Source organism: Agelaius tricolor, unplaced genomic scaffold (assembly GCF_023055355.1).
Source record: "Agelaius tricolor isolate 1412-34295 unplaced genomic scaffold, bAgeTri1.0.p SCAF_14, whole genome shotgun sequence".
In the NCBI taxonomy this organism is placed as follows: domain Eukaryota; kingdom Metazoa; phylum Chordata; class Aves; order Passeriformes; family Icteridae; genus Agelaius; species Agelaius tricolor.
Window position 1 is genome coordinate 609604 of NW_027269274.1, and position 27806 is coordinate 637409.

Consider the following 27806-nt stretch of genomic DNA (forward strand, 5'->3'; position numbering starts at 1 on the left):
TGAGAGCGCAGCGACTCAGACACGACATCTGGGACAGAACTTGCTTTTTATTAACAGAATTTTTGGCCTTATGTGGTGTTTTCAGCTACTCAGGGAAAGGGAGTGTCTGTCAAATCTGTTTCCTTGTGTGGGGCAGAACTTGGTGTTTTATAGTGGAATACATCAAAGAATTTCTTCACTGGAAGGGTGGTCAGCCATTGGAATGGGCTCCTTGGGGAGGTGACGCAGTGCTTGGCAGTCCTTTCTGAGGAGAAATCCCTGCTGATGTCCAGCCTGGCCCTCCCCAGCCCAGCCTGAGGCTGTTCCCTCATCTCCTGGGGGCAGAGCCTGAGCCACACCTGGCTGTCCCTCCCTGCCTGGCCAGGCTGAGGTGACCCACAGCATCCTACTGAGGACACCGGGCGTTTTCCCAGCCTCTCAGTAAAGCATTTGCACTACCAAGCTTAAACAATTCCATTGCTTTGGCTGAGCACCAGAGGAGCGCTTAAAACGTGATTGAAAGTGCAGAGAGTATTTGGAGTGTTAACTTACTTAAAGGATCTGAATCCCAGCAGTGTAATGGGCATGACACAGAGCCTGAATCGTTCATCTGTGCTGTGCTCTGGGCTGTGGGCAGCTCTGTAACAGCACAGACACGGATTTGGATCCTTAATAGAATGTGGAATGTATCACAGTGCTGGGTTGGTTTTCCTCTGCTGTAACAAAAATGCTTTTAATTCAGTTTTTGGTGTCCATTTCTGTTCACATCCTTGCAGTGTTTGTGCCATACCTTAGCCCTGTGGGGGTGGTCACTGATGCTCTGTACCTTTCAGGAAACAAACACAGAAGTGAATTCAAGTTCTTGGTGGATCAAGTAAATAAACGGTGGAAGAAAATGGGTGAGAGGAAAGCAGAAAGTGCTCAAAACAAAGAGGAAGTTGCTGTCAAAGAGCTGCCAGCAGCTGCAGGTCAGTCACATTTCATATTGTCCCCTCTTGGACCACACTAAGAAGTGATGGATTCCCAAAGAAATGGTCTTTCATCTGTTGTTGTTCTCCTAGACCCTTTAAGGGGTAAAAAGCCCAACCAGCATAAAGATCAAACAGACCCTAGAGTGATTTACTGCTATTGATTTTAGTGTGGAACATAGGCGTGACCCATAATAGATACATTTGGTTTCTGTGTGTTGGGTGTGGGTGTGCTTTATCTGGGGCACATCCAGTGGGCTGAAAGGGGCTCTCAGGTTCTGGCTCAGGTTTGCTGCAGGTGCTGAGGGTGGCCCCATGACCGCTCTGGAATGAAGGTGAGGATGGGTGCTGCTTGCTGCCTTTCAGCCTTCCAGGATCATTACTGTGAGAGGGGGTTGGTAACTGGGAGCTGCAGAAGCATTTGTGGGAATTGGGTTGAGGATTTTTTTGTCCTGAGACTGAAGCAATAAAATCCTTGGGCTTGTTTTCGGCTGTTCATGCAGGGTGCTGCCCCTCTCTGACTTGCTGTGTTTTGTGTTTGTACCCTGGAGCACAGTGGGAGCTGGGAGGGATGGCTGCAGCTCCTCCCTGGCTGGGAGGAAGGGGCACCTGGTTCTGCATCCTCCCCAGCCCCAGGCATCACCGGGCTGTGCCCTGGCAGCGCTGCCTGCAGGAGCCTTTGGTCTCCTCTGCCTTGTGCTTCCTGGCTGCTTGGGCAGGGAGCATCTGGCTTTGAATGTGGGGTTTGGAGAGCATTCCTCAGCCTGATAGAACTTGCGGATTTCTAATGTGAGAGGCTGAGTTCTGGAGAGCCCCCTGGCCAGAGTGGGGTGTGCTGCTGTCGGAACTCTCAGGAAAACATGGCAGTGTTGCTTGCCCCAGCCCTCACAAATCCCTGTGCTCTTGAGCTGACTTCATCTGGGCCTCTCTCCAGTGCTATCTCTTCCAGCAGAGCTCTGCAGAATGAAATTAAGAGAACAGTATAATAGTATGAATTTTATCCTTATTGTCTCCTGCAGACCTTGGACCAGTGCATGATCCATTCTGTGTGAAGGGTAAAATCTCAAGGATTCCTTATAAATAAATAAAAGATTTTAAACTGTTCCTCTTCTATAGCAGAAGAAGAGTCAATGGGTTATTGGATAGTGGGGTCACAGCCTTGATTTCCAGCTCTGGAAGGGAGGATTGGGCTGCTGTGGATTCTGGGGTTTCTGTCTCCTGTGTGAGCTGTTCTGTGTGTGCTGCCCTGCAGGCTCTGAGAAGAACTGATGTAAAACCATGGAGTTTTTCCAAAAGAGTGATCAGGTAGAAAATAACTTGAATCAGATGTATCATTCTGCATCATGTTCAGAATGTGACAGGACCGCATTTGGTTCTGGCAAACCTGCACAATTTCCATTACACTTTGTTCTCGGAGCTTCCAATAATCCTTGGAATTTCAGTTTTATGCAAAACATCTGCACTTGGATGACTGTTTATAAACAACTGAAAAAGCAAAAAGGTGATTTTCAGGGGAGGGAAGAGATGCCTAAAGCCTGTTTGCTCTTGGTTCCTTGTAACAGCAATTGCCTTTGTATTAAACTGGGAATTACAGCATGGGAAAGGAAGAAGGCAGTAATGGCCTGATGGTAAGCTGGTAAAGCCAAGGCTGTGTCTGCATTCCTTACCCACTTGCTTTGTGTTCTCATGGAAGTGGTGGAATTGTACAGAATTGAGAGATCTTTGGTTTGATTGGGGTTTTGTTGGTTTGTTCATTTATACTCATTTCCTCCTCCATCTCTCCCATTGCCTCTCCTGTATTGGTTGATGTAATTTAACCTCACTCTGTTTGTGGTGACATTTTAATCATCTGTTCCTGATTTACGTCATCCTGCTTTTCATCTTTAAGTTTAAAATATGTTTCCCAGTCTTTATAACTTTTAAACATGGGGCTGTGCTTTGTCTAAGGGGAAGGTGCCATAAGGATTTGATATATATTGGTGCTAAATAATTTGATTCAATAAATATTAACTGTGCTGAGCTGCATTATTGCACAGGCCTTTGCTATTTTTACCCTGCTAATTTCAGAGAGTTGTGTTTCATTAGTTGGACAACCGACTCACTGGGATCTGCTGGTTGTTTTCAGCAGACAAAAATATGCCCCTGGTATTTAATTATGCCTGTTAGCAGGAGAGAAAGGGCAAGCTGAGCTGAATCCAAAGACTGTGAAGCCCCTCCACACTCTAATTAAAGTTCTTTTTGGCCATTTCTGTCCTAACCATTGCTGGAGGGGCAGAGAGGTCAGGGTGGCTTGAGCAGGAGCAGGGCTTGGGCCCTGGGGTGGAGCCAGAGATGTCTGTGACTGCCAGAATCAGTTATCACTGAGATGGGGCTGCAGAGGCTTCGTGTCCTGAGTGGTTTTTTAGTTCAGTAACTCACTTGCAAATGTTTGTGGGTATGGCATGAGGGCAGTCTGCCTTTTCATACCAGAATCTTTAACCTGTATCTGTTTTCTCTTTGGAGGTCTCTTTTCAGAGAACTGTTCATCTTTTCATTGAACAAAACACTTGACACAAAAACCAGAAGAAGTGTTTTCAATTTTTGTCTGTTGTGTTGTAGAAATTATTTTTCCTGTTGAAATGGAAATGTCAGTGCACTGGCCTTGTCTGAGCTGCATAAGGAAGTAAATCACAACTGAAAATAAGCCTGTGAACTTGGTCTGTAAAACTTAAAGCTCAAGCTGTCTGATGTAGGGGCTGAAAGGAATTGGTAGCACAAGCAGCCAACAGCACTCATGAAGTGCTTGCTAATTTCTGAAATAAATTCCATCTTCTGAAATGTGTAACACATCCTCACCCTTTATTTCTCTCCTTGTGTTTGAAACTCAGCAGTGAAACATTTCTGGTTCTCAGAGAGTTGTCGGTTGGTTTCTTTTTTTAAATATACACGAAAAGAAATTCAACCTTTGAAACTGTCAAAGTTTTGGAAAATCAGTACGTGGGAATGAGATGTTGGTATTTAAATGTTTATAGCTTAATTTTTTCTTGAAAATCTTATCTCTAGGCTGCAGAATCCTAAACAATAGTATTTTGCATTATCATTCATTCTCATCTCTGTCTTTCCACTTGGTAGAACCTGGAGAAGAGGATCCCACAGTTGGAAAAGCCCAAGCACTCCAGTCAGAAATTCCTGATGGCCAAAGAAGTGAATCTCCTGGCTTGAAGCAGTGGCAGAGATCAGCCTCTCCCGAGTTCTCCCTGTCATCTGGCTCAACATGCAGGTCAGTGAGGCAGCCCTGCTGCTGCTGTGTGCTGGGGAGAGCTGTGGCACTGCCAGGGAGCAGGGCAGGCACCCAGCTCACATGAGTGCTGCCTGGGCTCACAATTCCTGCTGCCCCTGTTCTGGGCTTCCCTAGCTTCAGCAATGGAGCTAAAGTACACGTGGAATCCACTTAATGCTTTGGAATGCCTTCATAAGGGACTGCTAGTGTAAATGTTCCTTTTGCTACAGAAGCAGGGAGTGGAATGTCTGGGGAACCAGGAGTGTGTTTGGTGAGTCCCTTCCACTGCTTTACCCTCCCATCTGCTGGAAGTTTTATTAGAAAGGTCCTAAAATTGATATGGCCTCAGTCTTTTAAATAGTATAGCTGTAAGGACCTGTGACCCCAGTTTCTGGAGGAAAGGTGAAAAAGTCATTGAAAACAAATACAGAATGATTGGGTTTTGCTATGTGTCTGAAAGCAAGAGAGCTAATCTTACCATCTTGTTGGTAACAGAATTGAGAGGAGAATGCAGGTCTGCATTGCCAGGAATAAAAGGGTTTCCTGGGTTTTTAGAAGTGGGAGATAATCAGAGAAAGTAGCTGAAGGTCACCAGCTGAGCTAGGAGTGACATTTCTTGATTTCCCACCCCTTAGACCCCTAGTACCTGCCTCTTCCTCCTTGTTCTGCAAATATTAAGAGTAAGGTAGTAATTGGCATCATTGTTGGTTATTAACTGAGCAATCTAATTGAAATACTTTAACAGAAACCGATTTTCCTAAAGTCAATTGGTTCACAAAGAGCTTTTAGAAGTCATCATGAGGGTTCCCTTCCACAGAGGGAAATGTTGAGCTCTGAGTGAAAGCCTAGGGAGACTTTGGAAGGGGAAGATCAGCTCGGGGGATGAGAGAGCATCAAACAGTAAATGTCTTTGTTTTACAGGATCAGACTTTGCTGCCTGTTTCCATTTACTTGCATGAGTGGGAGCATACAGTAAATATTTGGCAGTAAACAGCAATCTGCTGGTGGGCAAGCACCTGGGGAGGCAGGAAGGGTCCTGCCTTTGTTGTTGCCCTTTCAGAATATCTCTGCATTTGTTTGACTTCAGACCTGCCTTATAGCCCAGTAAAGCCCTTCCCTTCCTGTGGCCTTTCCCCTCTGTGCTCTCTGTGTCTTTCTGCCTGAGCTGGTACTATAACATTGATAAAGGTAACAAATCAGTTTATTTGCTGTTCAGTGTGTAAGAAGCCTTTAAGGTGAGCACTGGACCAGATTTCTCAGTTTCTCAGGATGTAAGTGATGATGGCAGTTTTCCCTTCCCTGTGACCAGGGAGCTGTTCTCCTGCCCGTGTCTGGGTCAGTCCCAGAGCTCACCTTGCCACAGCCCCTGGTGGAGTGCCTTGTTTCCAGGTGTGCTGCCTGGGGCAGGTGCCCCAGCTCCCAGTGGGGCTGCAGAGGGTGGGTGACCCCTGGTCTGACTCTGCCCAGGGCAGGGGCAGCTGGAGAGGCCCAGGGAGCCTTGGGGCATCACACCCTGCAGCCTCTCCTCCTTTGCATCCAGCTCCAGCACGAGGAGGTGAGAGCAGCAGCAGCAGTAATGCAGGGAAGGCTCAGCTGAGGTGACAGGTGCTGCCTGCTGGGGATGGAAGGTCCCTCCTGTCTGACCACAGTGTTCCTCATGTGCCTTCCTAAGGAGCTCTTTAGAGTGTTTTCCTGGGTTTTCTGGGAAATAAAGAGAGGCTGCAGGGAGTCTCCCCCTTTGCAAATGCTGAGGTAGAGGAGCACGTACTGAAAAGAGTCAAATGTGCTCTTTGTCTGGACCCTCTGTGCTCCTGGTGGCTGCTGTGAAGGGGCAGGAGGGCTGCTGGCAGTGCCCAGGTCCTGGTAAGGCCTGTGGGGTCCTGCTGTGCCCACGGAGCAGCTTTGGACTGTGCAGTTCCATCCAGGACTGCAGCTCTTCCTCCCAGCCTGCTGCTCCCCAGGGCTCCGTGTCCAAAGGGCCCTGCATTGTGGCAGCACTGCCAGGGGCTGGAAAACCATTGTAGTCATTCCAACTGCATGAAAGAAAGACATTTTATCACTGTCTTACCACGAGGCTGGGATTTTGTTAATTGTGGTGAAATAAATCCAGCAGCAATCAAACAAGAATGATTTAGATGTTGATGGTTTTAGTAGTATTGTGGTATTGTATCAAGTAATGGGTTTCTGAGGCTTGTGTTTTTCTGATAACGAGAGGGTATCCTTTGCCAAGAGTAAATGTTTTTCACATTGAAATGTCAGAACTGGAAATATATTTGGAATTCCAATCTGCATGCTATGCTCCTGTGAGGAGGGCACTTCTAAATGGAGGGCTGTTGTATTGATGAATTAAAACAAAATGAGGGTGTTGAGTAGCATATAGAATGTAACAGAATAATCAACAAGTTAGAGTTGAAATGTTTGTTCTGCAAAAAGATACTGCAAAGAAATCAGTGATTCTTCTGTTTTCTCCTTCATAAGGTTTGTCCCTTTTCAGTTTCATGTCAATACTTGGTAAGGGAATAGTTGGTCAAGATTAGAAATTCATCCATTGTACACTAATCACTGATGAACTGATATTATTCAAAGGTCTGTGCTAAAACTGAAGAAATGAGAATTTTACTCCTGCTGGAGAAAAGATCCAGGCCAGGTGTGGAGGTTGTAGCAGTGCCCCAGACGTGCTTGTGCTCTAGGGAGATTGATGATCCCACCAAGAGAGCAAACTGTGTGTTACAGATAAGCACCAAAACACAGCCGTGCCTTTGAAAGCGTAATTTTTCCAAGCTCTGAAGTCATGGTTGCACTGGGCTTCCACAGGACTGCAGTGCTCCATGTGAATAGTCCTGTGGAGCTCTTTGACTTCCTGGGACTGAAGCCAGATTTTACGCAACTGCTTAAACAATAGGAAAATTAGAAAATAAATTAGGAGGAACAATGATAAGCCAGTTAATGAGCTATTTAAAGGAAATATTCCATTAGAAGTGTTTTATATAATGGGGATAATATGCAGTTCTTTAAGCAAATTATTTTTTCTTAAAACTGTGTTCTACACAAGTGTCGGTTCTTGGTGACTGGAGTGAGACCTGAACAGCAGACAAAACCCAGCCCTGGCCGTGTCTGAGATGCTGAAACACAGTCAGAATTTTGAAATCTGGTGGGAAAATGCTGTGTCCACAGCCTGTATAAATCCCTGTGCTGTTGGAATACCCAGAGTGACTGCAGTGTCTGCCAGGAGGGGTTCATGCCCAAGGAAGGGGCCCATTTGCAATCAATAAATGGGGCTTTTTGGCAGTTAGTTTAGGAGCCATTGATCAGGATCCAAGCTCTGGGTTTAGCAGGTCACTTATCCTTGGATTTATGTGCTTTACATAGTATGGGCTTTAGTTCAGCAGAAGAGGTAGAAACAGAGTGCCCTGGATGGCAGCAACCCTCTGAAATGGGTGATAGGGGTTGGCAAAGCTGGCAGGATGGAGCGCTTGGAAATGCTGTGTGAGCTCTCCTGGGCAGCTGCCTCAGCCTGAGCCTGGAGGCAGCGCAGTCCTGCGCCCTGGCCATCGCTGTCAGATGAGAGAAGTGTATGAAAATGTGTTGATCAGTGCAATAATTGCCTTTTATAGATCTTCAGGACTTTTTAACTTAATAAATCTTGCACCGCTTTGGCTCAGCGATGATTTGTATCGCAGTGTTTGATCTGTGAGTTTTGGCCTCAAATACGGGTTCATTGTGAAAGGATGATGATACTTTTCTGCTATGCTGTTGATTCATACTTTTCTTCCCAAAACTTTGAGCTGTAACAAATGGCAGGAGCTGTGAGGCCTGGTGGCAAGTCCTGGGGTGGTTGTCAGATAGGGCCGGCTGGTGGCCTCGGATGTGTGTGGAGCAGGAGTTGTGGTAGGGAGTGCTCCTGGTGCTTCAGCCACCACATCCCACTGCTGCCAGACTCCTGGGGGAAGCAGTTCAGGAAGATGCAGCAGATCTTTCCCTTTGCTCAAGGAACAGCCTCAGAGGTATCTTCTCAGGCTGCAGAGTGGGCTGTGAAAAACTAAGGAAGCCTGGAAAGAGTCAAGGAAAACAGCAAGATGGTGGAACCTGTGCAGGGTTTGGTGCAGACAAGAGCCCTCTGTGGGGGCCTGGGCAAAGCCGAGGCTGGCAGAACTCTCCAGGCACAGGAGCATGGATCCATGGGCATGTGCTCTGAAGAGGAGGTTCTAGAAAGCCAGAGACAGGAGCACCAAGCCACAGGCACATGGTCTGAAGAGGAGGTTCTGGAAAGCCATGGAGGATGCTGTGTTGCACAGCTCATCTTGGACATGGCACGGTGCCTGGCTGCTCCAGCAGCGAGCTCATCCCGTTCCTTGCAGGGGGATGTGGTGCAGGCAGGATTGCAAGAGGGGAAAGCTGCTTGCCCTCACTCCTGGGCATTCACCTCCAAATAACTTTGGTAAAACGAGATGGGCTGGAGCTCATCTCTTGTGCCAGCATTGAGGGAAAATATGCCTGGAGCCTGGGCCAGAGCACATGGATGGATGGATGGGAGGATGCTGGCTGCTCACACGAGGCCGAGGAGGAACCTAATCTGCCTTAAAATAAACCAATTCAAAGGGCTGTTTGCTCCTCTCAGTTTTAGAGCAAGACATGTCATTCACACTTAGATCAGCTTTTTTCTCTCTATTTTTGGGTGGTGTGTTTATCTTAAATGAAAAAGGGGGGATGGTGAAAGTCAAACCCTACTGATGGTCAAGAAAGGAAGAGTTGACTCTTGGTTGGCTGGCTGTAGGGGATCAGGGGAACCAATCCTGCAGGAATATGGAGTGGGAGAATTGCCTGAGTCACTGGAGATGCATTTTTCCCAAAGTGGAGGCATGAATAAGTGCAGGATCACCCTGCCACAGGATGCTGGCTGTATCTTGAGCAGTTCAGGTGAAGAACTTAAATCGCTTTGGCTGTAAAAATTGACTCATCTGGAAATGATCTCTAAAATTGTGGCAGAGATTAGTGACCTTCACTTAAGAAAAGGACAGAAAACCTGTTGTGGGAGTTTGTCTTGAATTTGGAGTCTGAATGAAGTCTGAAGGGGTGTTTTGCTGTGCCTGGATGCAATGTAGATAGATACCTCTGAAGCATTCAAAAGGCAGAAAACATTGGAGAAATGAACAAAACAAAAATTCTAAATTCTGTGATCTCTTTAGCCTCTGTGGGCTAAAATTTATAGAAAAAAACCCTTCAGAATGAGGTGACTGTTTCTCTTATTTAATTCATAGTCTTCAGTTTAAGGGCTAAGAAGAGGGAGGAGTTTTCTTCAGGGAAAGAAAAAGTTAATTTAAAATACAAATTCAGTTGGTGGTCAAAGTGGCTTTTGTTTAGTTGACAGTGGTTTTTGATAATTGTTTTTCAGCTACGGCATATTTGAGGATTTTTTTTTAAATTTTCAAACACTTTTGTCCCCTGGCAGAAAGGGGGTGTAATTACCAGCAAGGTGTGTAATTACCTCAGCTCCAAAGCCAGCCTTGCTTGGGCTCAGTAACTGAGACTGATGTCTGGCAGAGTGGGATGCAGAGCGCTGAGTGGCTGCCATGGAGCAGGGGGATGCTGGAAGAGATCCTGAAGCAAAGGGCTGTTAGCTCCAGCTGGAAGTCCAGAGCCCTGCTTTGCACAGCTACTGCAGCCCCTCAGTCTCTCACTGCAATTAGGGCGTAGGAGTTAATTGGCTTCTCTGGGGAGCGATGGCTGTGGCGTCAAGGGCCCCTCATGGCTCCATGTGTAGGCCAAAGGTGGAACTCGCTCCAGGACGTTTTGTACTTGGGCTTAAAAAAGTTTGGTAGGCCTAGACCATGGATTCCACATGTGAATTCTGAACGCACATTACTGGTTTGAACGTTGGCCAGACTTCTTCAGTTTTATTGTTTTGCGGTGACAAACGCGGCGGGTGATAAATGCTGCAGTTTTCAAGGCAGGGAAGTACATCATGTTCAGGCCTCAAACCTGTTCTTTTTCTATTTTGGGGGACTAAAAGCACACAAATAGCCCTGTGTCCTCCCCAATTCTTTTTTAAAATGCAACTGGAACATCAGAGTGGGGTTTGGAAATATGATGATAACTCATTCCCTGGGCATCCACTTTGTGCACTGAAAATGAGCTTTTGATGGGCTTCTAATTCTGAGAGTAAAAACAAGGTTGACTTTCAAAATGTTTCCCATCCATTTTTGGTATCTTTTTCCTTTTTATCTGTATGACTGAATGTGCATGTGTTGGAGTTTACTCTAACTTGGTGTTGTTTGTCCAGCCAAATTCCTGATGGTTCTGTAGTTATCGCCACAGTAACAGCTGAGGACTCTCACTTCACAGGGGAGACAAAATTGCAAAGGGTGAAAAAATCCTGCTGTCTTACAGAAATTTTATGTCACACTGATTTATTTAGGAGAGACTTTAAAAAAAGCAGGTACACTTTCTCCCCCAAGACACCTTGCAGATCCTCTCCAGAGAAACTTTCTGGTGCCTGGCAATACAGAGGTGGTGTAGTTACCACCTAACAGAAATAAACATAGAACTGTCTCATGTGTTAAATAATGGTAATGAGACCCCAGGGATAACTAAAAATGAAGTGAGACAGAAGTTTCTGGACTGTGCTGTAGGTTGGTGTTACTTCCCATTGCTGTTGGTACTGGAGGGTTGGTCTCAGCCAGGGGTTCTGCTGCCGTTGCTGAGTGGAGCCCTGCATTGCTGTAGGTGTGGCTGAAATAATTTCCATCCATTTTGTTTTCCCCTTCAGCACCAATTCGGACATTCTGGCAGATGTGGAAGGGTCTGAGACGTGTTCAGCGTCCTCTGACAGGTGAGTAGAATATCCAAGAGCTGAAGTCCTTGGGATGGGTTTAGGTCTGTAGCTTGCAGTAGGTGGAATCCTGGAGAAGCAAATGCCTCAGGAAAGTCAGATTCTTGAAGAATCCCCACAGTTCTGGGAAGCACAGTTTGGTCAGTGTATGTGGATCCTTGAAAAATGATCCCTGAGTCCTCCAAGAATCCACAGATGCCCAACTGAATATCTTTATTCCAAGGGATATATAACTATATATTGTAATTAAAAAAAAGAAGATGAAACTATTTTGTTATGGAAAATTAAATTTGATCTTCTATTGCATTTGAAAATTCCATTGTTGACAGAGCCGTAGGTGAGGCTGACAAGTTGAACATGCTGGAATTGAGCATCTGTTTTGATTTACTTCTGTTTGAGATTAGAAGAGCACTTCTTCGTTGTTAAAATCTCAGTGTCTGCAAGTCTGAATCATGTTTCTGTTTCCCATATGAAAATCCACGTGAAGGGGCTGGGGAGAGCTGGGGAGGGCCCTGGGTCCGTGATGCCCCTCGGTGCTCTGGGAATGTGTGTTCAGTGCCAGCACCAAAGCCCAGCTGGATCTGGTGCTGGGGTTCACACAGATCTCCCTGGGCATGGCTGGGGCTCCCAGGGATGCAGGAGAGCCATTTCCATCGTGGTGCAGCTCTGAAACACAACTTGTTCCTGCTGTATCTTAGTGTGTATCTGGTGGCAGTCAGCAGATGGGGATTGAGCATCTCAGAGTTGTCCATTGTTATTTTCAGTTGTGAATTCCCAGTTTAAGACAAATGAATAGTCCCTGCAGGATGGATTCAGCCTAGCAGATGGTACAAAACAGAGTGCACTTAAAAGGAATGTTTAATTAGTAAAAGCTGTTGACAGATTAGTGGCATCTTTCATGTCAACACTATGTGGAATTTTAAGCTCCAAGGCTGAATGACGGAAATCAGCTGCTTCATTTACATACAGCTTGTTTAAGAATTTTTTCTTTAAAATTAACTGTGACTAAAAATAAAGCAGTTGTTGAGTTTTCTGTGGGAAATACTTTGTCCATAAATGAGGAGAGTGCCTGGCAAGGCTGCAGGCCCCAAGCCCTCCTTTGGGGGTAATGCTGACCAACCTCTCATCCTGCTTCCAGGTGGCTGTGCCCCAAACTGCCTTTTCTGATAGAGCATCCTTATGGTTTTGTCAGCGCCAGGGGCTGTCCTCAGTTATGGACACAGAATCTAGGGGGTTGCTGCTGTTCCTTGGGTTCCAAACTGGTCTCTGGGGACAGAAGGAGGGGCACTGTGATGACCCTGTTCCTGCGGGCTCTGGGGCTGTGGGGGGTGATTTGTGGTGCTGTCACCTTCCTCAAATGAGAAGGCAGAGAAATATTTCTCTCCCCATCCCTGGAAGTGTTCAAGGCCAGACTGGACAGGGCTTTGGAGCACCCTGGGATAGTGGAAGGTGTCCCTGCCCAGGGCAGGGTGGAATGAGCTGCTCTTTAAGGTCTCTTCCAACCCAAACCATGCCCTGATTCCCCATCACCTGGAGCACGTACGTGTGCAGCATCTGTGTACTGCTCCCAGTGCTTGTGCACAGCAGCAGCAGCGTGTGCTGTGTTGGGGCCCTGGCAGACCCTGTTTCCCTTGTGTTCTCTCCCCAGCAGCAGCTCCGTGGCCCTGACAGGGAACAAGAGGAAGCTGCGGCGGCCGCGCGTCCCCGAGCACAGTGGGGCCGTGCCCCAGGGCAAGAGGAAGAGGAGTTAGTGCTGCAGGCATGCCCAGCTCAGCCTGGGAAACACCTCCTGGCTTCTGCCATTCTCTGCGTGTCGGGTGCTGAGTAAAATGCTGCATTTCCACATCACTGCCATTCCAGCTGCCTTCATCACGGGGCTGCTGGGTTTGCCCGCAGCCCTGGGGGCCCTTGGTGGCTGAGGTTGGGCACGGAGTCCAGAGCCCTGCAGGAGCCTGGCCTGGCTCCTGTGCCCGAGTTCCCTCCCTCGCTGCTGCAGCACCTGGGCTTGTGCTGCCCCTGTTGTGCTTGCACCTGGGCCAGCCCCATGTGCCCTCCTGGGAGCACCTGCAGCAGGATGGTGCTTGCATGGGGGTGGGCAGGTCCTGGTGCCCCAGTACAGGCACAGCCAGGGGAGGGAGGGACCAAGGGAGGCAGGGAGATTCTGCCCTACACTCACAGGCTTTTTTATATATGTCTTTGTAAAATTACTCAGTATTATGTGTCATTATTTCAGTTTGAGGTCCTGAGACTGGGAAGAAGTCGGAAGGTTGTTGGACATGAAATATTTTAGCTTTCAAGCAAATAGTTACATTGAAAAGTGTGATCTTCCTTAGGAGGTGGTGGGATTTTGTAGTGCAAGAAAATGAAGGAAATACAAGAAACCTGAACACCAGGAAAGGCTTTGAAAAATAAAGCTTGTAAGCAAAATATGAAAATACTTCAGGTGCTTTTGCTGAGCCCTGAAGATTTGGTCAGTGGGAACTTGGCAAAGAAGGCACAAAGTCTGGGTAAGATTGAGGGTTATTGTGTCTTGACTTCAGAGTGAAGCTGGGATTCAGGAATAGTCCTCCTCAAGCCATGGTTCCCAGGAGTATTTGTGTTTGGAACAGGCTAAATCATGGCACATACAAATATCATAAGTGCATGAAGTGGAGTGATGCAGAGGCAAAACAGAAATCTGGTTGTGTTGATTTGGTTCATTTTTTACTAAGCCAAGCCTTTTGAAAGACAATTATTGATGTCTGCTTTAGGGCTGCCTTTTTCTCACAGCAGCTCACCTCAGGCATTGGAATTGGTTGCAGTTGGCCAGTGAATGGTAATAGTACTGTAAATGAGTATCATAAAGGGCTTTCTGCAGGCGTTTGCAGAGCAGCTGCTGCTGTGCTGGGGAGGGCCTAGTGTGGGGACACCGAGCCTGCTGTGGCTGCAGTACTGACATTCCCACTGCCACGGGAGCTGTGGCAATTCCAGGGGGCAGAGAAGGCAGAGAGCAGCTGACACATTAAATAGGGCACAAATCAGACTGGTTTGCTGACAGCCTGTGAGGATTAGGGTTTTTATATCACTTATTGTTGTCATCACCATTTAACGTCCAAACTGGTGACCTTTGCCTGAGCTGGAGCTTTTTCCCCTCCTTTTGATGGGGCTGATGTCAGAGGAGGGTGGTGCCACTCTGGAGTTGGCAAACGTGAGTGGGGTGTGTGGCTGTGAGAGATGGTGGTGGCTGAGGTGCAGGGAGAGGCTGCACCCTGGGCAGTGTGGATGCAGGTTTAGGAGAACACAAGGATTTGAGGGGCTGCCTCATTCCCCCCCCGATGGAGTGGGTGCCTGGGCAGGACCCAGTCTCTGTGCCACAGCCAGGGCCAGCTCCAGCCCCAGGCAGTGCCACGGTGCTGCCAGGCCCAGCCTTTGCCCGGAGTGGCTGCTGGTCCCCCGGGTGCCATAAATGATGCTTGCTGCACATCTCACCAACCCAAGAGTCACAGGAACTGCAGAACATAAGGGAAAAAACAGCAGGGAAGGAAACACAGTGTCCTCCCCACGCTGTGCTGTCCCCTGCTCCCCTGGGCAGCTCTGCTCCTCCGTCACTGAGTCAAGGGGCACCGGGAGCAGCTGGGGACAGCCGGGCTGGGGGCACAGGTCACAGCCGGAGGAGCCGAGCTGGCGCTGATGGGGGTGATGCTCAGGGTGATGGGGACAGGGTCCTGCTGGGGCTGAGCATGGCCCCATCGGGGGAAAACCCCACCCACCATTGTGTTCTTTGGGTGAGTAATCAGAGTTACTGCGGCCTCCTGATACCTTTCACTGAGGGTGAGTGGTGTTTGTCACATCCCTGCAGCCTTGGGCTGGGCAGGGGTGGGAGTCCAGGGCCCCCTGTCTCACCCTGTCCTGGGGCCCCTCCATCCCACCCTGCTGTGGGCCCATTCCTGGATCCAAGGCAGGTTCCCCATGACTGCGGCTCCCTGGAGAACTGGGAGTGGGGCAGGAGCTCCCAGGGGACTGATCCTGGCAGCCGGGGTGGGGCTGGGCTGGGCTGCCCCTGGAAGGCTTTGGGCAGGGAGTCCATGCAGCAGGAAATGAATTCAGTCACGGAGCAGTCCCTCAGGCCGGGGCAGAAGGGCGAAAGTGGAAACAAAATAATCAGAAAGCAAAGATGTCCTGTTCCTCCTGTCCCCCAGGCCGGCAGGAGCCGTGAGAAAGGCAGCGGTGCTGGGAGCGGGGCAGAAGCAGGAGCAGTCACCGTGCAGGACAGGCGCCTCCCTGCTGCCTCCCACCGCAGGCACCCTCTGGAACGAGCAGCTGGGGCTGACCCTGCAGCGTGGGGCAGGGGCAGCACCTGGCTTTGGTCGGCTCTGCAGATGCCAGGGGGGTTCTGTGGCATTGCTTTTGGCAGGCGGGGATGCCTCGTTCCCAGGCTGGGTGCCAGGCTCTGCCTGCTCAGAACAGGTCCTGCTCTGTTCCCAGACCTTCCTCAAGCACACTGAGTGAGCTGGGCACACAGCGAGAGCTGGGGTCACTGGCACAGCTGGCACACAGCTGGCACACAGGGAGCTGGCACACAGCTGGCACACAGCTGGCACACTCCTGGGCACACGGGGAGAGCTGGCACACATCTGGCACACAGCTGGCACCTGGGGAGCTGTCCCAGTGCCCGGGGCTGGAGAAGTTCCCTGCCAGCCAGGACCAGGCACTGCGAGCTCAGGACACGGGGGTGGCTGAGCACCCCAGGAGGGCCCTGTGGCCACTGGGGACAGGCAGGGTCAGGGGCTCTCGAGGCCACTTCTCCCAGGGTGCTGTGTTTGCTGGCAGGAGTTAAAAATAAAAAGCCTTTTGGTTGAAGGAGGGTCTGTTTTGATAGAAGAGCAGATATTCTGGAGTTGGAACACCTCACACAAGCAGAGGAATTGAAGATGAATCACAGCTACCTGCTGGGCAAACCCAACACCAGGGTCTGCTGCCCAGAGGAGAGAGTAATCATGGTTCTGTCCTACCTGGCACTGGAGGAGCCAGAGGGCCTGAATTCAAAATGATTTGGACAAATTGGTGAGTTGGCTCCAAAACAACCACCTGGAACTAAATAAAGAAGAGCATGAGTTACCAGCTTCAGGAAGAAGGTAAACATATTACTGCCAATGGGAAGTAATTAGTGAGGCTGAAAAGTTTATATAAATGTAGCTGGGCTTCAGTTTTGCAGTGAAAGCTCACTGCTCTGGTTAATTATTTGGCCCTACAGAGGCATTCCTGGAGCCTGGACTGGGGATTTCATTGCAGGTATTTGGTGGAATAGAGATGGGGCTGTGTGGAAGAATCCTCACCTATGTGGGCATTCCCAGACACATCTGCTTAGACACTCACACATATCCTGGGGATTGCAGTCTCCTTCCTATCACTTGGCTAAGATTGTTGTAGTGATGAGCAACAAACGTGAATCACTTTCTTTTATATACATATGCAAATAAATGTAGAATTTGCATATGAATATATTAAACCAGACTATATTCTGGTTTTGCTGATTCTTCTATTTTTACCTAACAAAATCTCAGATAGATCTTGCTATTTATATTTTGTTCAAAGTGCCTCACTTCAGTGGGCAGAAGCATCAGGGTGTGTGCAGGGGCTGCAGGCAGTGCTGTGATCCACACCTCTGGCTCTGGGAAGGTTTAGTTAACATCCCAGAGCCAGGAGTGGCACTGAGTGTGACACTGGGTGTGCAGGCCCTGTCTGTCAGTGCTGCAGGTGTGCATCCCAGTGCCACGGGTACAGCCCCACGGCTCTGGGTCCCCCTTTGCTTTTCATTCCTTCATGGTGAGTGGGAGTTCAGGGCACTGCAATGAGCACCTTGAAGTTACACACAAATGTAATAATCCCCCCAAAAGTAGTAAAATGATTGTGTTATCTCCCAACAGCTTGAACCTGAAGCCTCTTTGTTAAAAACCACATGGATACATATTTCAACTTTATTATCCCAACTTGTTACTGCCAGGGTCTGGGCAGGCTCCATTGGTTTTATGGGCTTTGAGGCCATAATGCGATGAAGCAAGGAACATTTTAGCACAAACAGCGTCCGTGGGAGCCCTGTGCAGGCCTGGCTGCTCAGGGAGGTGCCTGGGGAGAGCCTCTGTCCCCCTTTGCTGGGCTCGGGGTGCGATGGGCGGGTGGGAGTGGGGGAGTTCCACAGAAACCATCCTGCATCCACCCTGCGAGGCTGTGCCCAGCCTGGCTGGGACTGTCAGGATGGCAGGATCCATAGCCTGCTCTCCTCTAAATGGGTTTAGGCTGGTTGATTTGATCAGAGCCCTGCTGCTGTGTCCCAGGGCCCGCCTGGGGTGGAGGTGGCCCCTCAGTGTGCTCTGGGATGTGTCTGCAGAGCTCTGCGGGTTTCTCCTGGAGTGCCAGCAATCCTGGCCATGGAGATGTGTGCTGGCTCCATGCCGGGAGGCTCAGGCTCCTTTTCCAGGATGTGGCTCCCAAAGCTGGATGAGCCTGACTCGGGCTCCAGTGCTGCTGTGGGCTGCAGGCCATGGGAGCAGAGGCTGGTGGATTTCAGTGAGCTGGGGACCCAGAGGAAATGGTTTGAATCCCACAAACCTTTTAGGGACATGATGTGAAAGGTTCTCTAGCACTGAGTAAGTTCAGTGTAGTGCCACACTTCTTTTCTTTTCACACTGGGGAAGAGAAAAGAAGAAATTTTCTTGATATGCACATGAATTCGTGTAAATTCTCTTTCTGCTGTGAATGCTTTATAGAACTCGAGACTGCAGCATCCAAGTAGATCCTCCCTTCTCCATTTGTCTGCATACACAAGTCAGCTTCTCTGGCTCCTTCTCCCTTCCCAGTAATGTTCTGATGACTCAGTTTCCACAGCCCTCCCCAGCCACGGCACGAGTCTGACAGCCAGGTAGTGTGACAGGCCAGCAATTCTGGCACTGACCATGGCTGCAGGTTTTTTTCTGTTTTTTTTTTTTTTTTTTTTTTTAATTGATCAATCTGAGTACTAGGTTTTTGGCTGGGTTTTTTGGTCATTGTTGTTTTTCAGCTAACAGAAAGAAATAACATGGCCAGAGGACGGTGCAGGGGATGTGATGGATGACACAGCATTACCCAGCAGTGTGACTGTCACCTGCATCTGAGCACACAGGTCTGGACTGGCTTAGGTTCCCCCTGAGCAGTGAACCCAGTGACACAAGGAATTGGGTGTATGGGTTTGGGACCAAATAATTCTGTGCATTGCTGATATTTCCATGTTTTGTCTCCAAAGCTTTGTTTCCTTTGGTGCAGATTACAATATTGATTGTGTATTTTTCTGGAAATCAGCACACCAGCTGGTGAGCCATGGAGGAATTTGATATCAGACTTGAGAATTTACTCCTGTGCACATTTAAGAAAGACACAGAAAAGTTGTAATGTACTGTGCCCTCAGGATGTTCCCAAGCCTGATTTAACACCCAGCATTCATCAGCTCTGTGTGGAAGCACAGGTATGCCTTTTCCATGAAGATGAGTCCATGGCACTGCTCATTTCCATGCTTTTGGTAGATTTACCAGAGTTAGGCTTCCTGCAGGCTGAGTGCAAGAGATGAGGACTAGGAAAAAATGCTAGGATAAAGAGAAATTGCCATGCAAGAGCAGCCAGGGCCCATACCCTGGCTCTCCAGCCTGCTGTGGGCTGCAGCCATGCACGAGTTCATGGGCGGCTGCAGCTCCATCTGCAAAGCTGTGGCCTGGGCTTGACATTTTGCCAGCCCTCTACTGTCCTGGGGACCATAAAGTTGTGATTCCAGATAGCTATTGGAAAAACAGCTATTTCAGATCCAGCAGCAAACCAAAATGCAATTAAATTTAGCTTTATTTAGTGTTTGTGCTTTTGATTGTCCCGAAGCATGTATTTTAAAATAAAACTGTTTCCAGCTCCATGGCATCCCTGAACATTTAAAGCTGGAAGAAGTAGGGATGACTCAGAAAACCCTTTGATTCTCACAGGATTCTTTGCTTCAAACTCACATGTGTTTGGGTTTTAGTCGTGGAGCAGCTGCAGCTTTGCCTGAATAAGGCCTGAGCATCTCTGGCTGTTGGGGCCACGGCCCAGCCCTGATGGGCTCACCTGGGGAAGGGCCCAGGAGCTGGATGTTATCCTGATGCATCCCCAGATTTCAGGCCCTGGGTGTGCAGTCCCCGCTCTGCTGCTCCTGCACTCCAAGTCAAGGCCGTGTGTCAGAGCACGTGGCCCTGGGAGCAGTGTGGCACTGGCATGGGGACAAACAGGGGCAATCCTGGCACAGCTCTTCCCCAGCTGAGCACCTGGGCCTCCTGCTGCCATCAAATGCATTTCAGAGCTGCTCAGCACCCCTGGAGCTGCTCAGCTGCCTCGTGCAGGGGCTGCTCGAGGGACACTGGGCTCTTTCCAGCAGTTCAGGTCTGTTCTGAAGGGAGCTGGGTCTATGCAGCCGTGAGTGACACCTTGTCCAAGGCCAGAGAGGAGCAGTGGCTGCTCTGCTTCACCCAGGCACCCTCTCACGGGTGCTGAGCCACACCTGAGTCCCCAGGGAACTGAGCAGAAGCCAAGGGCAAACCTTTCCTTGCCTCTATTTTGGCCCAGCCACCTCCTCCGAGAGCTCTCCCAGAACCAGCAGAACAGTAAAAAAAGCAGCATTGCACATGGTGAGCAGCGATTCCCACAGCAGTTTTATTGCCTGAAGATGGAAGAACGTGAACCCTAGAGGGAAGAACATGCCAAAGTATGTAACATTTCTTCATCTTGCGTGGAGCTAAAACTTCCCAAAAACTCTTTAAAAATAGCTGCAGGGATGTTTGTTCAGGGCCTAAGGCTGGGCTGAGGAGGATTTGAGATGTGACTTGGAAGTGGGGAGCAAAGGGTGGTGATGCTGGGGGCCTTCAGGGCTACTGGACTGAGGGGAGGACTGGGAGGGTTCCATGCTCTTCTCAGCATCCCACCTGCACTTTCAGGTTCTGGATCCCTTGTAGGGAGCCTGAAAATGGGGACAGCCATTGAGCTGTGCTGATGAGCTGGTGACAAATGGTGTCACTCATAGTACTGCTCCTTCTTTTATAGAAATAATAAAGGAAAGGCAAGTTCTTGGTGGGTGTGTTAATTGCCAAGTGCCCAACTCCTGAGCCTACTCCCGGGACGAGGCCGGGCTGGCACCTACGGGGGGACCTTCCCTGGTGTCCTGTGACAGCAGCCCCGGCAGGGCAGGGCTGGGGGTGAGCCTGGTCCGTGCTCCCACCCACCCACCCTCCGCGACGTGCCCGGAGCCGCGACACCGGGGGCTTTGGGCTGCGCCCATCACCGCAGCACCGCTCCGGGGAACCGGGGCTGCCCTAGAAGGGCTGCGGGGAAGCAGGGCTGCCTGGGGGAACCGGGGCTGCCCGAAAGGGGCTGCGGGGAAGCGGGGCTGCCCGGGGGAACGGGGCTGCCGGGGGAGCGGGGGCTGCTCGAAAGGGGCTGCGGGGAACCGGGGCTGCCCGGGGGAACCGGGGCTGCCCGAAAGGGGCTGCGGGGAAGCGGCGCTGCCGGCCGGGTGCGCGAACGGCCGCGCTCCGCAGAGGGCGCGGGGAAGATGCTGAGGCGGGTCCGGGTGCGGGGCCAGAGGCCGCGGGCGGGCCCCGAGGGGCCGGGCCGGACCCGCCTCTGCCCGCGCCCCCGCCGCTCGCCCGGCCCCTGCGCCGGGGCTGTGGCGGGGCAGCCGCCGGCGGAGACGCCGAGTGACCGGCGAGGGGACAGGGAGGAGCCGCCAGCCGGGACAGGGGACAGGGAGGAGCCGCCAGCCGGGACAGGGGACAGGGACGGGCGGGCACAGGGAGCGGCACGGCGGGGAGGGGACGGCAGCGGACACGGAGCGGGGGCGCACGGAGAGCCGCGGAACACTGAGAACCGGGGAGACGCGGAGAGAGCGGCGGGGACAGCCAGCTACCGCACGGGAACGCATCGGAAGGAGCTCTGCCCACTCTCTGTCCTCACCCTGCCCCAGGCTCGATGCGGGCCGGCGCTGGCCATGGAGAAGCTGTACCTGGCGGGGAGCAGCACCTGGATCATCAACAGCTCCCTGGGGAACGGCAGCCTCCGGCTGGAGAACCTGAGCGCCAGCAGGAACAGCACCGCCGACCCGCTGAAGAGGAACGAGGACATGGCCAAGGTGGAGGTGACAGTGCTGTGCCTCATCCTGTTCCTCGCCCTGACCGGCAACCTCTGCGTGCTCCTGGCCATCCACACCACCCGCCACAAGCACTCCCGCATGTACTTCTTCATGAAGCACCTGAGCATCGCTGACCTGGTTGTGGCCATCTTCCAGGTGCTGCCCCAGCTCATCTGGGACATCACCTTCAGGTTCTACGGGCCAGACTTCCTCTGCCGCTTGATCAAGTACCTGCAGGTGGTAGGAATGTTTGCTTCCACCTACATGCTGCTGCTGATGTCCCTGGACCGCTGCTTGGCCATCTGTCAGCCTCTGAGGTCCCTGCACAGGAGGGCTGACCGGGTCTCTGTCCTCCTCACCTGGCTGCTGTGCCTGCTGGTCAGCATCCCTCAGATCCACATATTTTCTCTAAGGGATGTGGGAAACGGGGTTTATGACTGTTGGGCAGATTTCATCCAGCCCTGGGGACCGAAAGCCTATGTTACCTGGATCACCCTCATGGTCTATATCATCCCTGTGTTGATGCTGAGCATCTGCTATGGCTTAATCAGCTTCAAAATCTGGCAGAACGTGAAGCTGAAGACGTCTCACGGGCCCAGCGCGGGTCTGGGCTCGGGCTCCCGCGGCGGGATGGTGTTTGCCAGGGTCAGCAGCACCAGGCTCATCTCTAAAGCCAAGATCCGGACTGTCAAAATGACCTTTATCATCGTGCTGGCCTTCATCGTGTGTTGGACCCCCTTCTTCTTTGTGCAGATGTGGTCTGTGTGGGACACCAACGCCCCGCAGGAAGGTACAGCTCCCCTCCCTCGCCCTGCTGGCCCTGGGGGCTCTGCTCAGCCCCTGGGGACACCCGGGGGAACCGCTCCGGGCTGGGCTTGGGGGTGGCAGGGAGAGGGGACAAAGTCCTGAGCACAGAAACCCCGGCAGGCAGCAGTGGCTGAGCCGCAGCCTCCTGGGTCAAGGGCTGAAGGGCTGCCGTGGCTCTGGCAAACTCCGGGGCACTGCGGCTCGGGGCCGGCACTGCACAGGGTGGGTGGGCAGTGCAGGGGCTGTCCCTGCCTGGCCACTGTCCCCGCACGGTGCCGGTCCCTGGGGGCTGCTCTGGGGTCCCTGGAGATTCCCTGCCCACCCCGGGTGCTGGGACATGCTGCGGGCTGTGCGGGAGCTCAGGAGAAAGCTGCAGAGCCTGAATTCCTTTCCTTTGTTATATTGTTTCTTCCTCGCTGACTTTTTGCCTTCTGCTCTTGGCCCCTTCTCCCTCTCCTCCTGCTCCATCCACCCCGGCACTGTGCTGCTGTTATTTGATCTCTGACTGGAGCACGGTTCCCGTAGAAAAACCCTGATTTATGAGCGAAACCTTTTCCTAAAGATTGGGTGTCACGGATTTGCCATTTTTTATATTGGGCTGGCTGCTGTCGTCCCTGAAGTTGCAGATAGAACAGAAAGTGTCCCCCTGCCTGGTCTGACACGGCTGGAGCTGTGCAGGTCTGTGCTGTCCCCGCCAGACGGGAGAACCACCTGGGAGGCCTTAAGCAAAAACTCTTCACGACTTTGTGAGGTGGGAGACGGGGCAGGAAAGGGCCCTCAGGGCTGAGAGCGCCGCGGACAGACCGAGCCAGCTCACCAGGGGACCGAGGAGGAGCTGCTCCCTGGCGGCCCGGGCTGTGCGGCTGGCTCGGGCAGCCCGCGGGGCACGGCTGAGCCCAGCCCTGCCCGTGCCGAGCCCATCCCCGCCGCGCAGCCCAGTGCAAGCAGCCGTGTGCCCCCGGGCTGCCAGGGAGCCGTGCTTTGCCTCTCCTGCTTCTCTGTGCTCCGTTTATTCCAGGAGAAGTGGAATGTGGCTCATGCACCTCCCTGGGTGCTCCAGGGGTTTTCCACCTGATTCAGGCTGGTCAAAACTTCCAGTTCCTACACGGGCTCCGGGGTGAAGCAGCCCTCCTTGTGCTGTATTTTAATCCTGCGGCCTTGAGGGCTGCCCCTCCCTTCCCAGCACACAGCCCTCGGCAGCACCCAAATCTCTGCTGCTTTGCTGACCCTCGATGGACAGGATTTGTCCATCCCAATCCTTCTGGCTGCATGGGGAACCTTTCCCTGTTCACCCTGTGCCGTGGGCCTTGCAGCACTTTTCCCTTTTCCCTTTTCCTTTTCCCTTCCCCCTTTGCTTTCAGGAATGAGTGCTGTCCATCCCCTCTGGGCTGTGCCCCATTCCCCACTCCCACCTGGCTCTGCTCCTGCCTCTGGGCAGCCCGAGGCTGCGGCACCGGGTGGGAGCTCTGCCAGGGCTCTCGCTGGTGGCACGGGGAGGAAAAGCCTGGGGTGGATACAAGTGTTGGGAGACCCCAGCCCTTCCTTCCATGCTCTCCTGCTCCTTTTGGCTGCCCAGAGGCACGAGGGGGGCAGCGCAGTCAGATCTCTCTGCAGAGCACTGGGGCTTTGCCTGCAGCATTCCCACAGCCCTGCCTGACCTCGCACCCTTCCCGTGCTGGGGCTCGGGTGCTGGCCCAGGCAGCGTGGTGGGTGCAGGGGAGGGGTTCCCCGTGCTGGGAAGGGAATGGGGCTGTTCCTCCCCCCACAGCTGTGTGGGCAGAGGGGAAGGAGGGCAGGGGGTCCCTGGGTGTCAGCGGCAATGGGGGCACGACTGCACCCCGTGAGCTGCACTGGGGGCGACTGGCCAGGCAGCAGAGATCCCCCTTGGGTGGCCACACACCCCAGAGCCTCTGCAAGGTGAGTGGGAGCTGCACGCTATGATCCAGGTGCTGCTGTAAGCACTGGGGCCCCTCCATGGGAGGCTCCTGCTGCACACACATCACAGGGAACACCTGCGGGATCTGAGCTTGGGGACAGAGCTGGCTCAAGGCACCTGTGAGGGCAAGAGCAGGGCTGTGAAACACCTCGGCCGTCCTACCTCCCTCTCGGAGCCCCTTCCCCCTGGGACAGGTGCTGCAGCCAGTGCTGGGAGCTGGGGACCCCTTGTCCCATCCCTCCTGTGCTGGTGTTGGCAGCAGAGCCCCCCAGCCCTGCTGGGGCGCAGCCTGCATGTCTGCCCACCCTCCAGCAGGGCCTGGGGACAGGGGCCATCCCTGAGGGACACGTTCAGCACGCCTCGGGGGTCCCTGGTGCTCCGGCCAGGGAGGGGAGCGATCCACCCTCCAGACCTGCCCTGCAGTAAGCTCCCTGAAATTCAATTTACCTCCTGCAGAGAGGAAGAGCTGAGTCAGCCCTGGCTGGATGTTTTCAAGTGGGTAGAAACACTGGGATATATTTCAGGTCTTGTGCCTCTGCATGGAATTATTTTTTAGCATATACCTGAAATTAATCATTGTTGAAATATTAATGTTACTTGAAATTAATTGTTAATTATTTTTTAGAATATACTTGAAATTAAAAGTAGTTGGAGCAGACGTCACAAGAGCAGGCATTACGCATCCATTGGCTAAAGGTGAATTTGGAAGGTAGCATTTATAGCCACATTTCTTCACTGGTCTAAAAGCTGCCAGTGGTTTTTTGCAGAGGCACGAAGGGGCCAGAGCAGCCAAAGCCGCCGTGCTCATCCTCGCTGCTGGTGTGTCCTCTGGGAGCAGAGGGGCTGAGGAGATGAGCTGGGGCACAGGGAGCAGGACAGAGGCTCCATCTCCACCCACAGCCACCTCATGGAGGGCTCGTCCCTCCTTGTCCTGGTGCCGTGACAGATGCCAATGCCACCCGCCCCTTGTCACCAGACGGTGCTGATCCAGCCTCCAGGTGGGACAGCCGGTGCTTTGTGCTCTGGGCACAGACAGCAGCAGCCAGGGCTTGATATCGTGGCACTGCGCTGCCACCGGGGATGCCAGGCTCCCGGGCTTCATCCCTGATGTGGGAATGTCCTCCCCCCTGGCAGAGCACCGTGTGGGGAGCATTAATTCGGGGGAAAGAAAGACGGCTGCAGAGAGGTGCGGGGAGAGCACCGGGCCGAGGCTCGGCCAGGGCCGGGCTGGCCGTGGGGACAGCCCAGGAGCGAGGCTGTGCCACAGCCCGAGGGCTGGAGCCGAGAGCCCGTCCCAAAGCAGCCTCCGCTGTGCAGGAATGAGCCGCCGCCTCCACTTGCTCCCAGAGCTGCTCCTGGCCAGGGCAGCTGCCAGGGCCGCGGTGCCTTTCCCGCTTCGGGCGCCTCGAGGCGTGCGGGCCGTGCCGGCTCTGCCTCCTGAGCGGCGCCAGGGAACGCCGGAGCGAGCGGAGAAACGCAGCTCTGGTGGGGAAAAGCCGAACCCCGAGGCGCTGGAACTGAGACTCGTCCCCTCCTTCCCTCCCCTGCAGCAGCAGCAGCAGCAGCAGCAGCAGCAGCTCTCCTGTCAGTGCTGTCCCTGCGGGCTCTCCTGTCAGTGCTGTTCCTGCGGGTTCTCCTTTCCCTGCTGTTCCTGCGGGCTCTCCTTTCCCGGGATATTCCTGCGGGCTCTCCTTTCCCGGGATATTCCTGCGGACTCTCCTTTCCCTGCTGTTCCTGCGGGCTCTCCTTTCCCTGCTGTTCCTGCGGGCTCTCCTTTCCCGGGATATTCCTGCGGGCTCTCCTTTCCTGGGCTGTTCCTGCGGGCTCTCCTTTCCCTGCTGTTCCTGCGGGCTCTCCTTTCCTGGGCTGTTCCTGCGGGCTCTCCTTTCCCTGCTGTTCCTGCGGGCTCTCCTTTCCTGGGCTGTTCCTGTGGCCTCTCCTTTCCTGGGCTGTTCCTGTGGCCTCTCCTTTCCCTGCTGTTCCTGTGGCCTCTCCTTTCCCGGGTGTTCCTGCGGGCCCAGCCCTGCCGGGGAGGGGTCTCGGGGTGCCTGGGGCTCTGCCCGGGGCCGTGTTCCGTGCCCTGACACCTTGAGCCAGCTCTTGTGCCTCTGTCTCGCAGCCTCCCCCTTCATCATTGCCATGCTCCTGGCCAGCCTCAACAGCTGCTGCAACCCCTGGATCTACATGCTCTACACCGGGCACCTCTTCCATGACCTGATGCGCCGCTTCCTCTGCTGCTCCACGCGCTACCTGAAGTCGCGGCCGGCCTGCGAGCTGAGCAAGAGGAGCAACTCCTCCTCCTTCGTCCTCAGCTGCAGGGCCACGAGCCAGAGGAGCTTTGTGCAGCCGCCCACGACGTGAGGCCACGGCCAGCCGGGACCTTGTGCCTCTGCTGCGCTGCTCCGGTGCTTCCCTGGGGACAGCGGGCCCGGACAGGAGGGGTCTGTACACAGGTGTATATATGGCTGTAAGCATGTAAGAGGCGTTATTTAACTGAGACGGGAGCGGGCGAGGAATTCTGTGTCCAGCTTTCAGTGCTGCCTGGGATTAGACCTGACCTCAGTGTCTTGTGAGTGCCACCAGGAGGGACAAAGGACGCGGTGCAGCTGGGGCAGGTGCGATGGAAGGGGCTGCTGCGGCACAGGGAGATGGGTGGTGTCACCCCTGGTACGTGGCTGGGCACTGTCCCACTCCGCCTGCAGCAGGATCCTGCAGGATGGCAGCGCCTGGCACCACGGTCTCAGCATGGAGTGCTCGCTTCACTTGCAGCCTGTGGGGCAGAGGCAGCCCTGTCCCTGCAGCCCTGCAGCCCTGAACCATGCCAGCTCTGAACCATGCCAGCCCTGCAGCCCTGAACCATGCCAGCCCTGCAGCCCTGAACCATGCCAGCTCTGAACCATGCCAGCCCTGCAGCCCTGAACCATGCCAGCCCTGCAGCCCTGAACCATGCCAGACCTGCAGCTCTGAACCATGCCAGCCTGCACCATGCCAGCCCTGCAGCTCTGAACCATGCCAGCCCTGCAGCCCTGCACCAGGCCAGCCTGCACCATGCCAGCCCTGCAGCTCTGCAGCTCTGAATCATGCCTGCTTGCACCATGCCAGACCTGCAGCCCTGCACCATGCCGGCCCTGCTTCCCCTGCCTGGGGCACAGACAAGGGCAGTCACTCCTGAGGTCGGCAGGGACCAGCCTCGAAGGGACAGCGCTGTGGCCCGGGTGTCCCCAGCCCAGCTCTGCTCCCTGTGCCCAGTGAGTCTGGGCAGGAGCCTGGGGCACAGCTGGGGCTGGGATCCCCTGGCCGGGTGTGCCCAGCAGCTCCTGCTCGGGGCTGTGCGGGATCCCTGGCTCCGACAGGGACACTCCTGCCGTGTTCCCGAGCCAGGCTCGGCCCTGGCTCAGCGCAGGTCCAGCAAGCCTCCCCCCGCTCCGCGCCAATCGCTCGCCCCACAGCACAGGGCACGCTCGCGGCATGGATTTTTATTGTTAACAAATACTGTAAATAAAGTTTTCTGACCGCGTCTGGTGGAAGGCGGAGGGAGGCGCGGGGGAGCCGGGCCGAGGGGCTGAAGGGGATGGATGGGAAGCACCGAAAGGCCGGAGCCAGCGGTGCCCTGCCCCACAGCAGGACCTGCCCCAGCGGCACACAGCCGGCTGCGACACGGGGACACGGGCACTGCACGGGGACACGGCTGGGGCTCTCAAAGGGCGATGTAATCCGGCCTTTCGTGATGGGAATGAACACGAAAAATGCATTTAAATGTGTCCTTCATTTCTTCACTGTGGCCAGCAGGTCCATTTGCACCTTTCCTATCCTGACATTCATTTGATTATTTTTTTTTTGGTGGGAACTCCAAGTGAGCTCTCAGCACATTTGCT

The 27806-nt window shown here is 53.1% G+C and overlaps 2 protein-coding genes across 4 annotated transcripts in view; both read left to right on the plus strand.

Annotated features, from left to right (window-relative positions):
- RAD18 (RAD18 E3 ubiquitin protein ligase) overlaps window positions 1-20127 on the plus strand; it is a 35652-nt gene extending 15525 nt beyond the window's left edge. Inside the window, exons 10-13 of one of the 3 annotated variants that reach the window (XM_071439276.1) lie at window positions 813-947; window positions 4059-4206; window positions 10973-11035; window positions 12684-20127. In XM_071439276.1, coding sequence (XP_071295377.1) covers window positions 813-947; window positions 4059-4206; window positions 10973-11035; window positions 12684-12786 — 449 coding nt within the window. In that variant the 3' untranslated portion in view covers window positions 12787-20127. Of the gene's footprint in view, window positions 1-812; window positions 948-2509; window positions 2576-4058; window positions 4207-10972; window positions 11036-12683 lie in introns of those variants that run through there. The other 2 variants (XM_071439277.1, XM_071439278.1) reach the window with 2 other exon arrangements.
- A 484-nt stretch (window positions 20128-20611) lies between these two features.
- Window positions 20612-27688, plus strand: OXTR (oxytocin receptor). Its single transcript, XM_071439279.1, has 2 exons — window positions 20612-21978; window positions 26051-27688. The coding sequence occupies exons 1-2, from the start codon at window positions 20613-20615 to the stop codon at window positions 26290-26292; spliced, it is 1608 nt and encodes a 535-aa protein (XP_071295380.1). The 5' UTR covers window position 20612; the 3' UTR covers window positions 26293-27688.
- The last annotated feature ends 118 nt before the right edge of the window (window positions 27689-27806 follow it).

Coding starts and splice junctions, on each gene's coding strand:
- OXTR (XM_071439279.1), top strand. CDS start 20,613: ATGCTGAGGCGGGTCCGGGTGCGGGGCCAGAGGCCGCGGGCGGGCCCC. Junction 21,979..26,050: donor CACCAACGCCCCGCAGGAAG/GTACAGCTCCCC, acceptor TCTGTCTCGCAG/CCTCCCCCTTCATCATTGCC.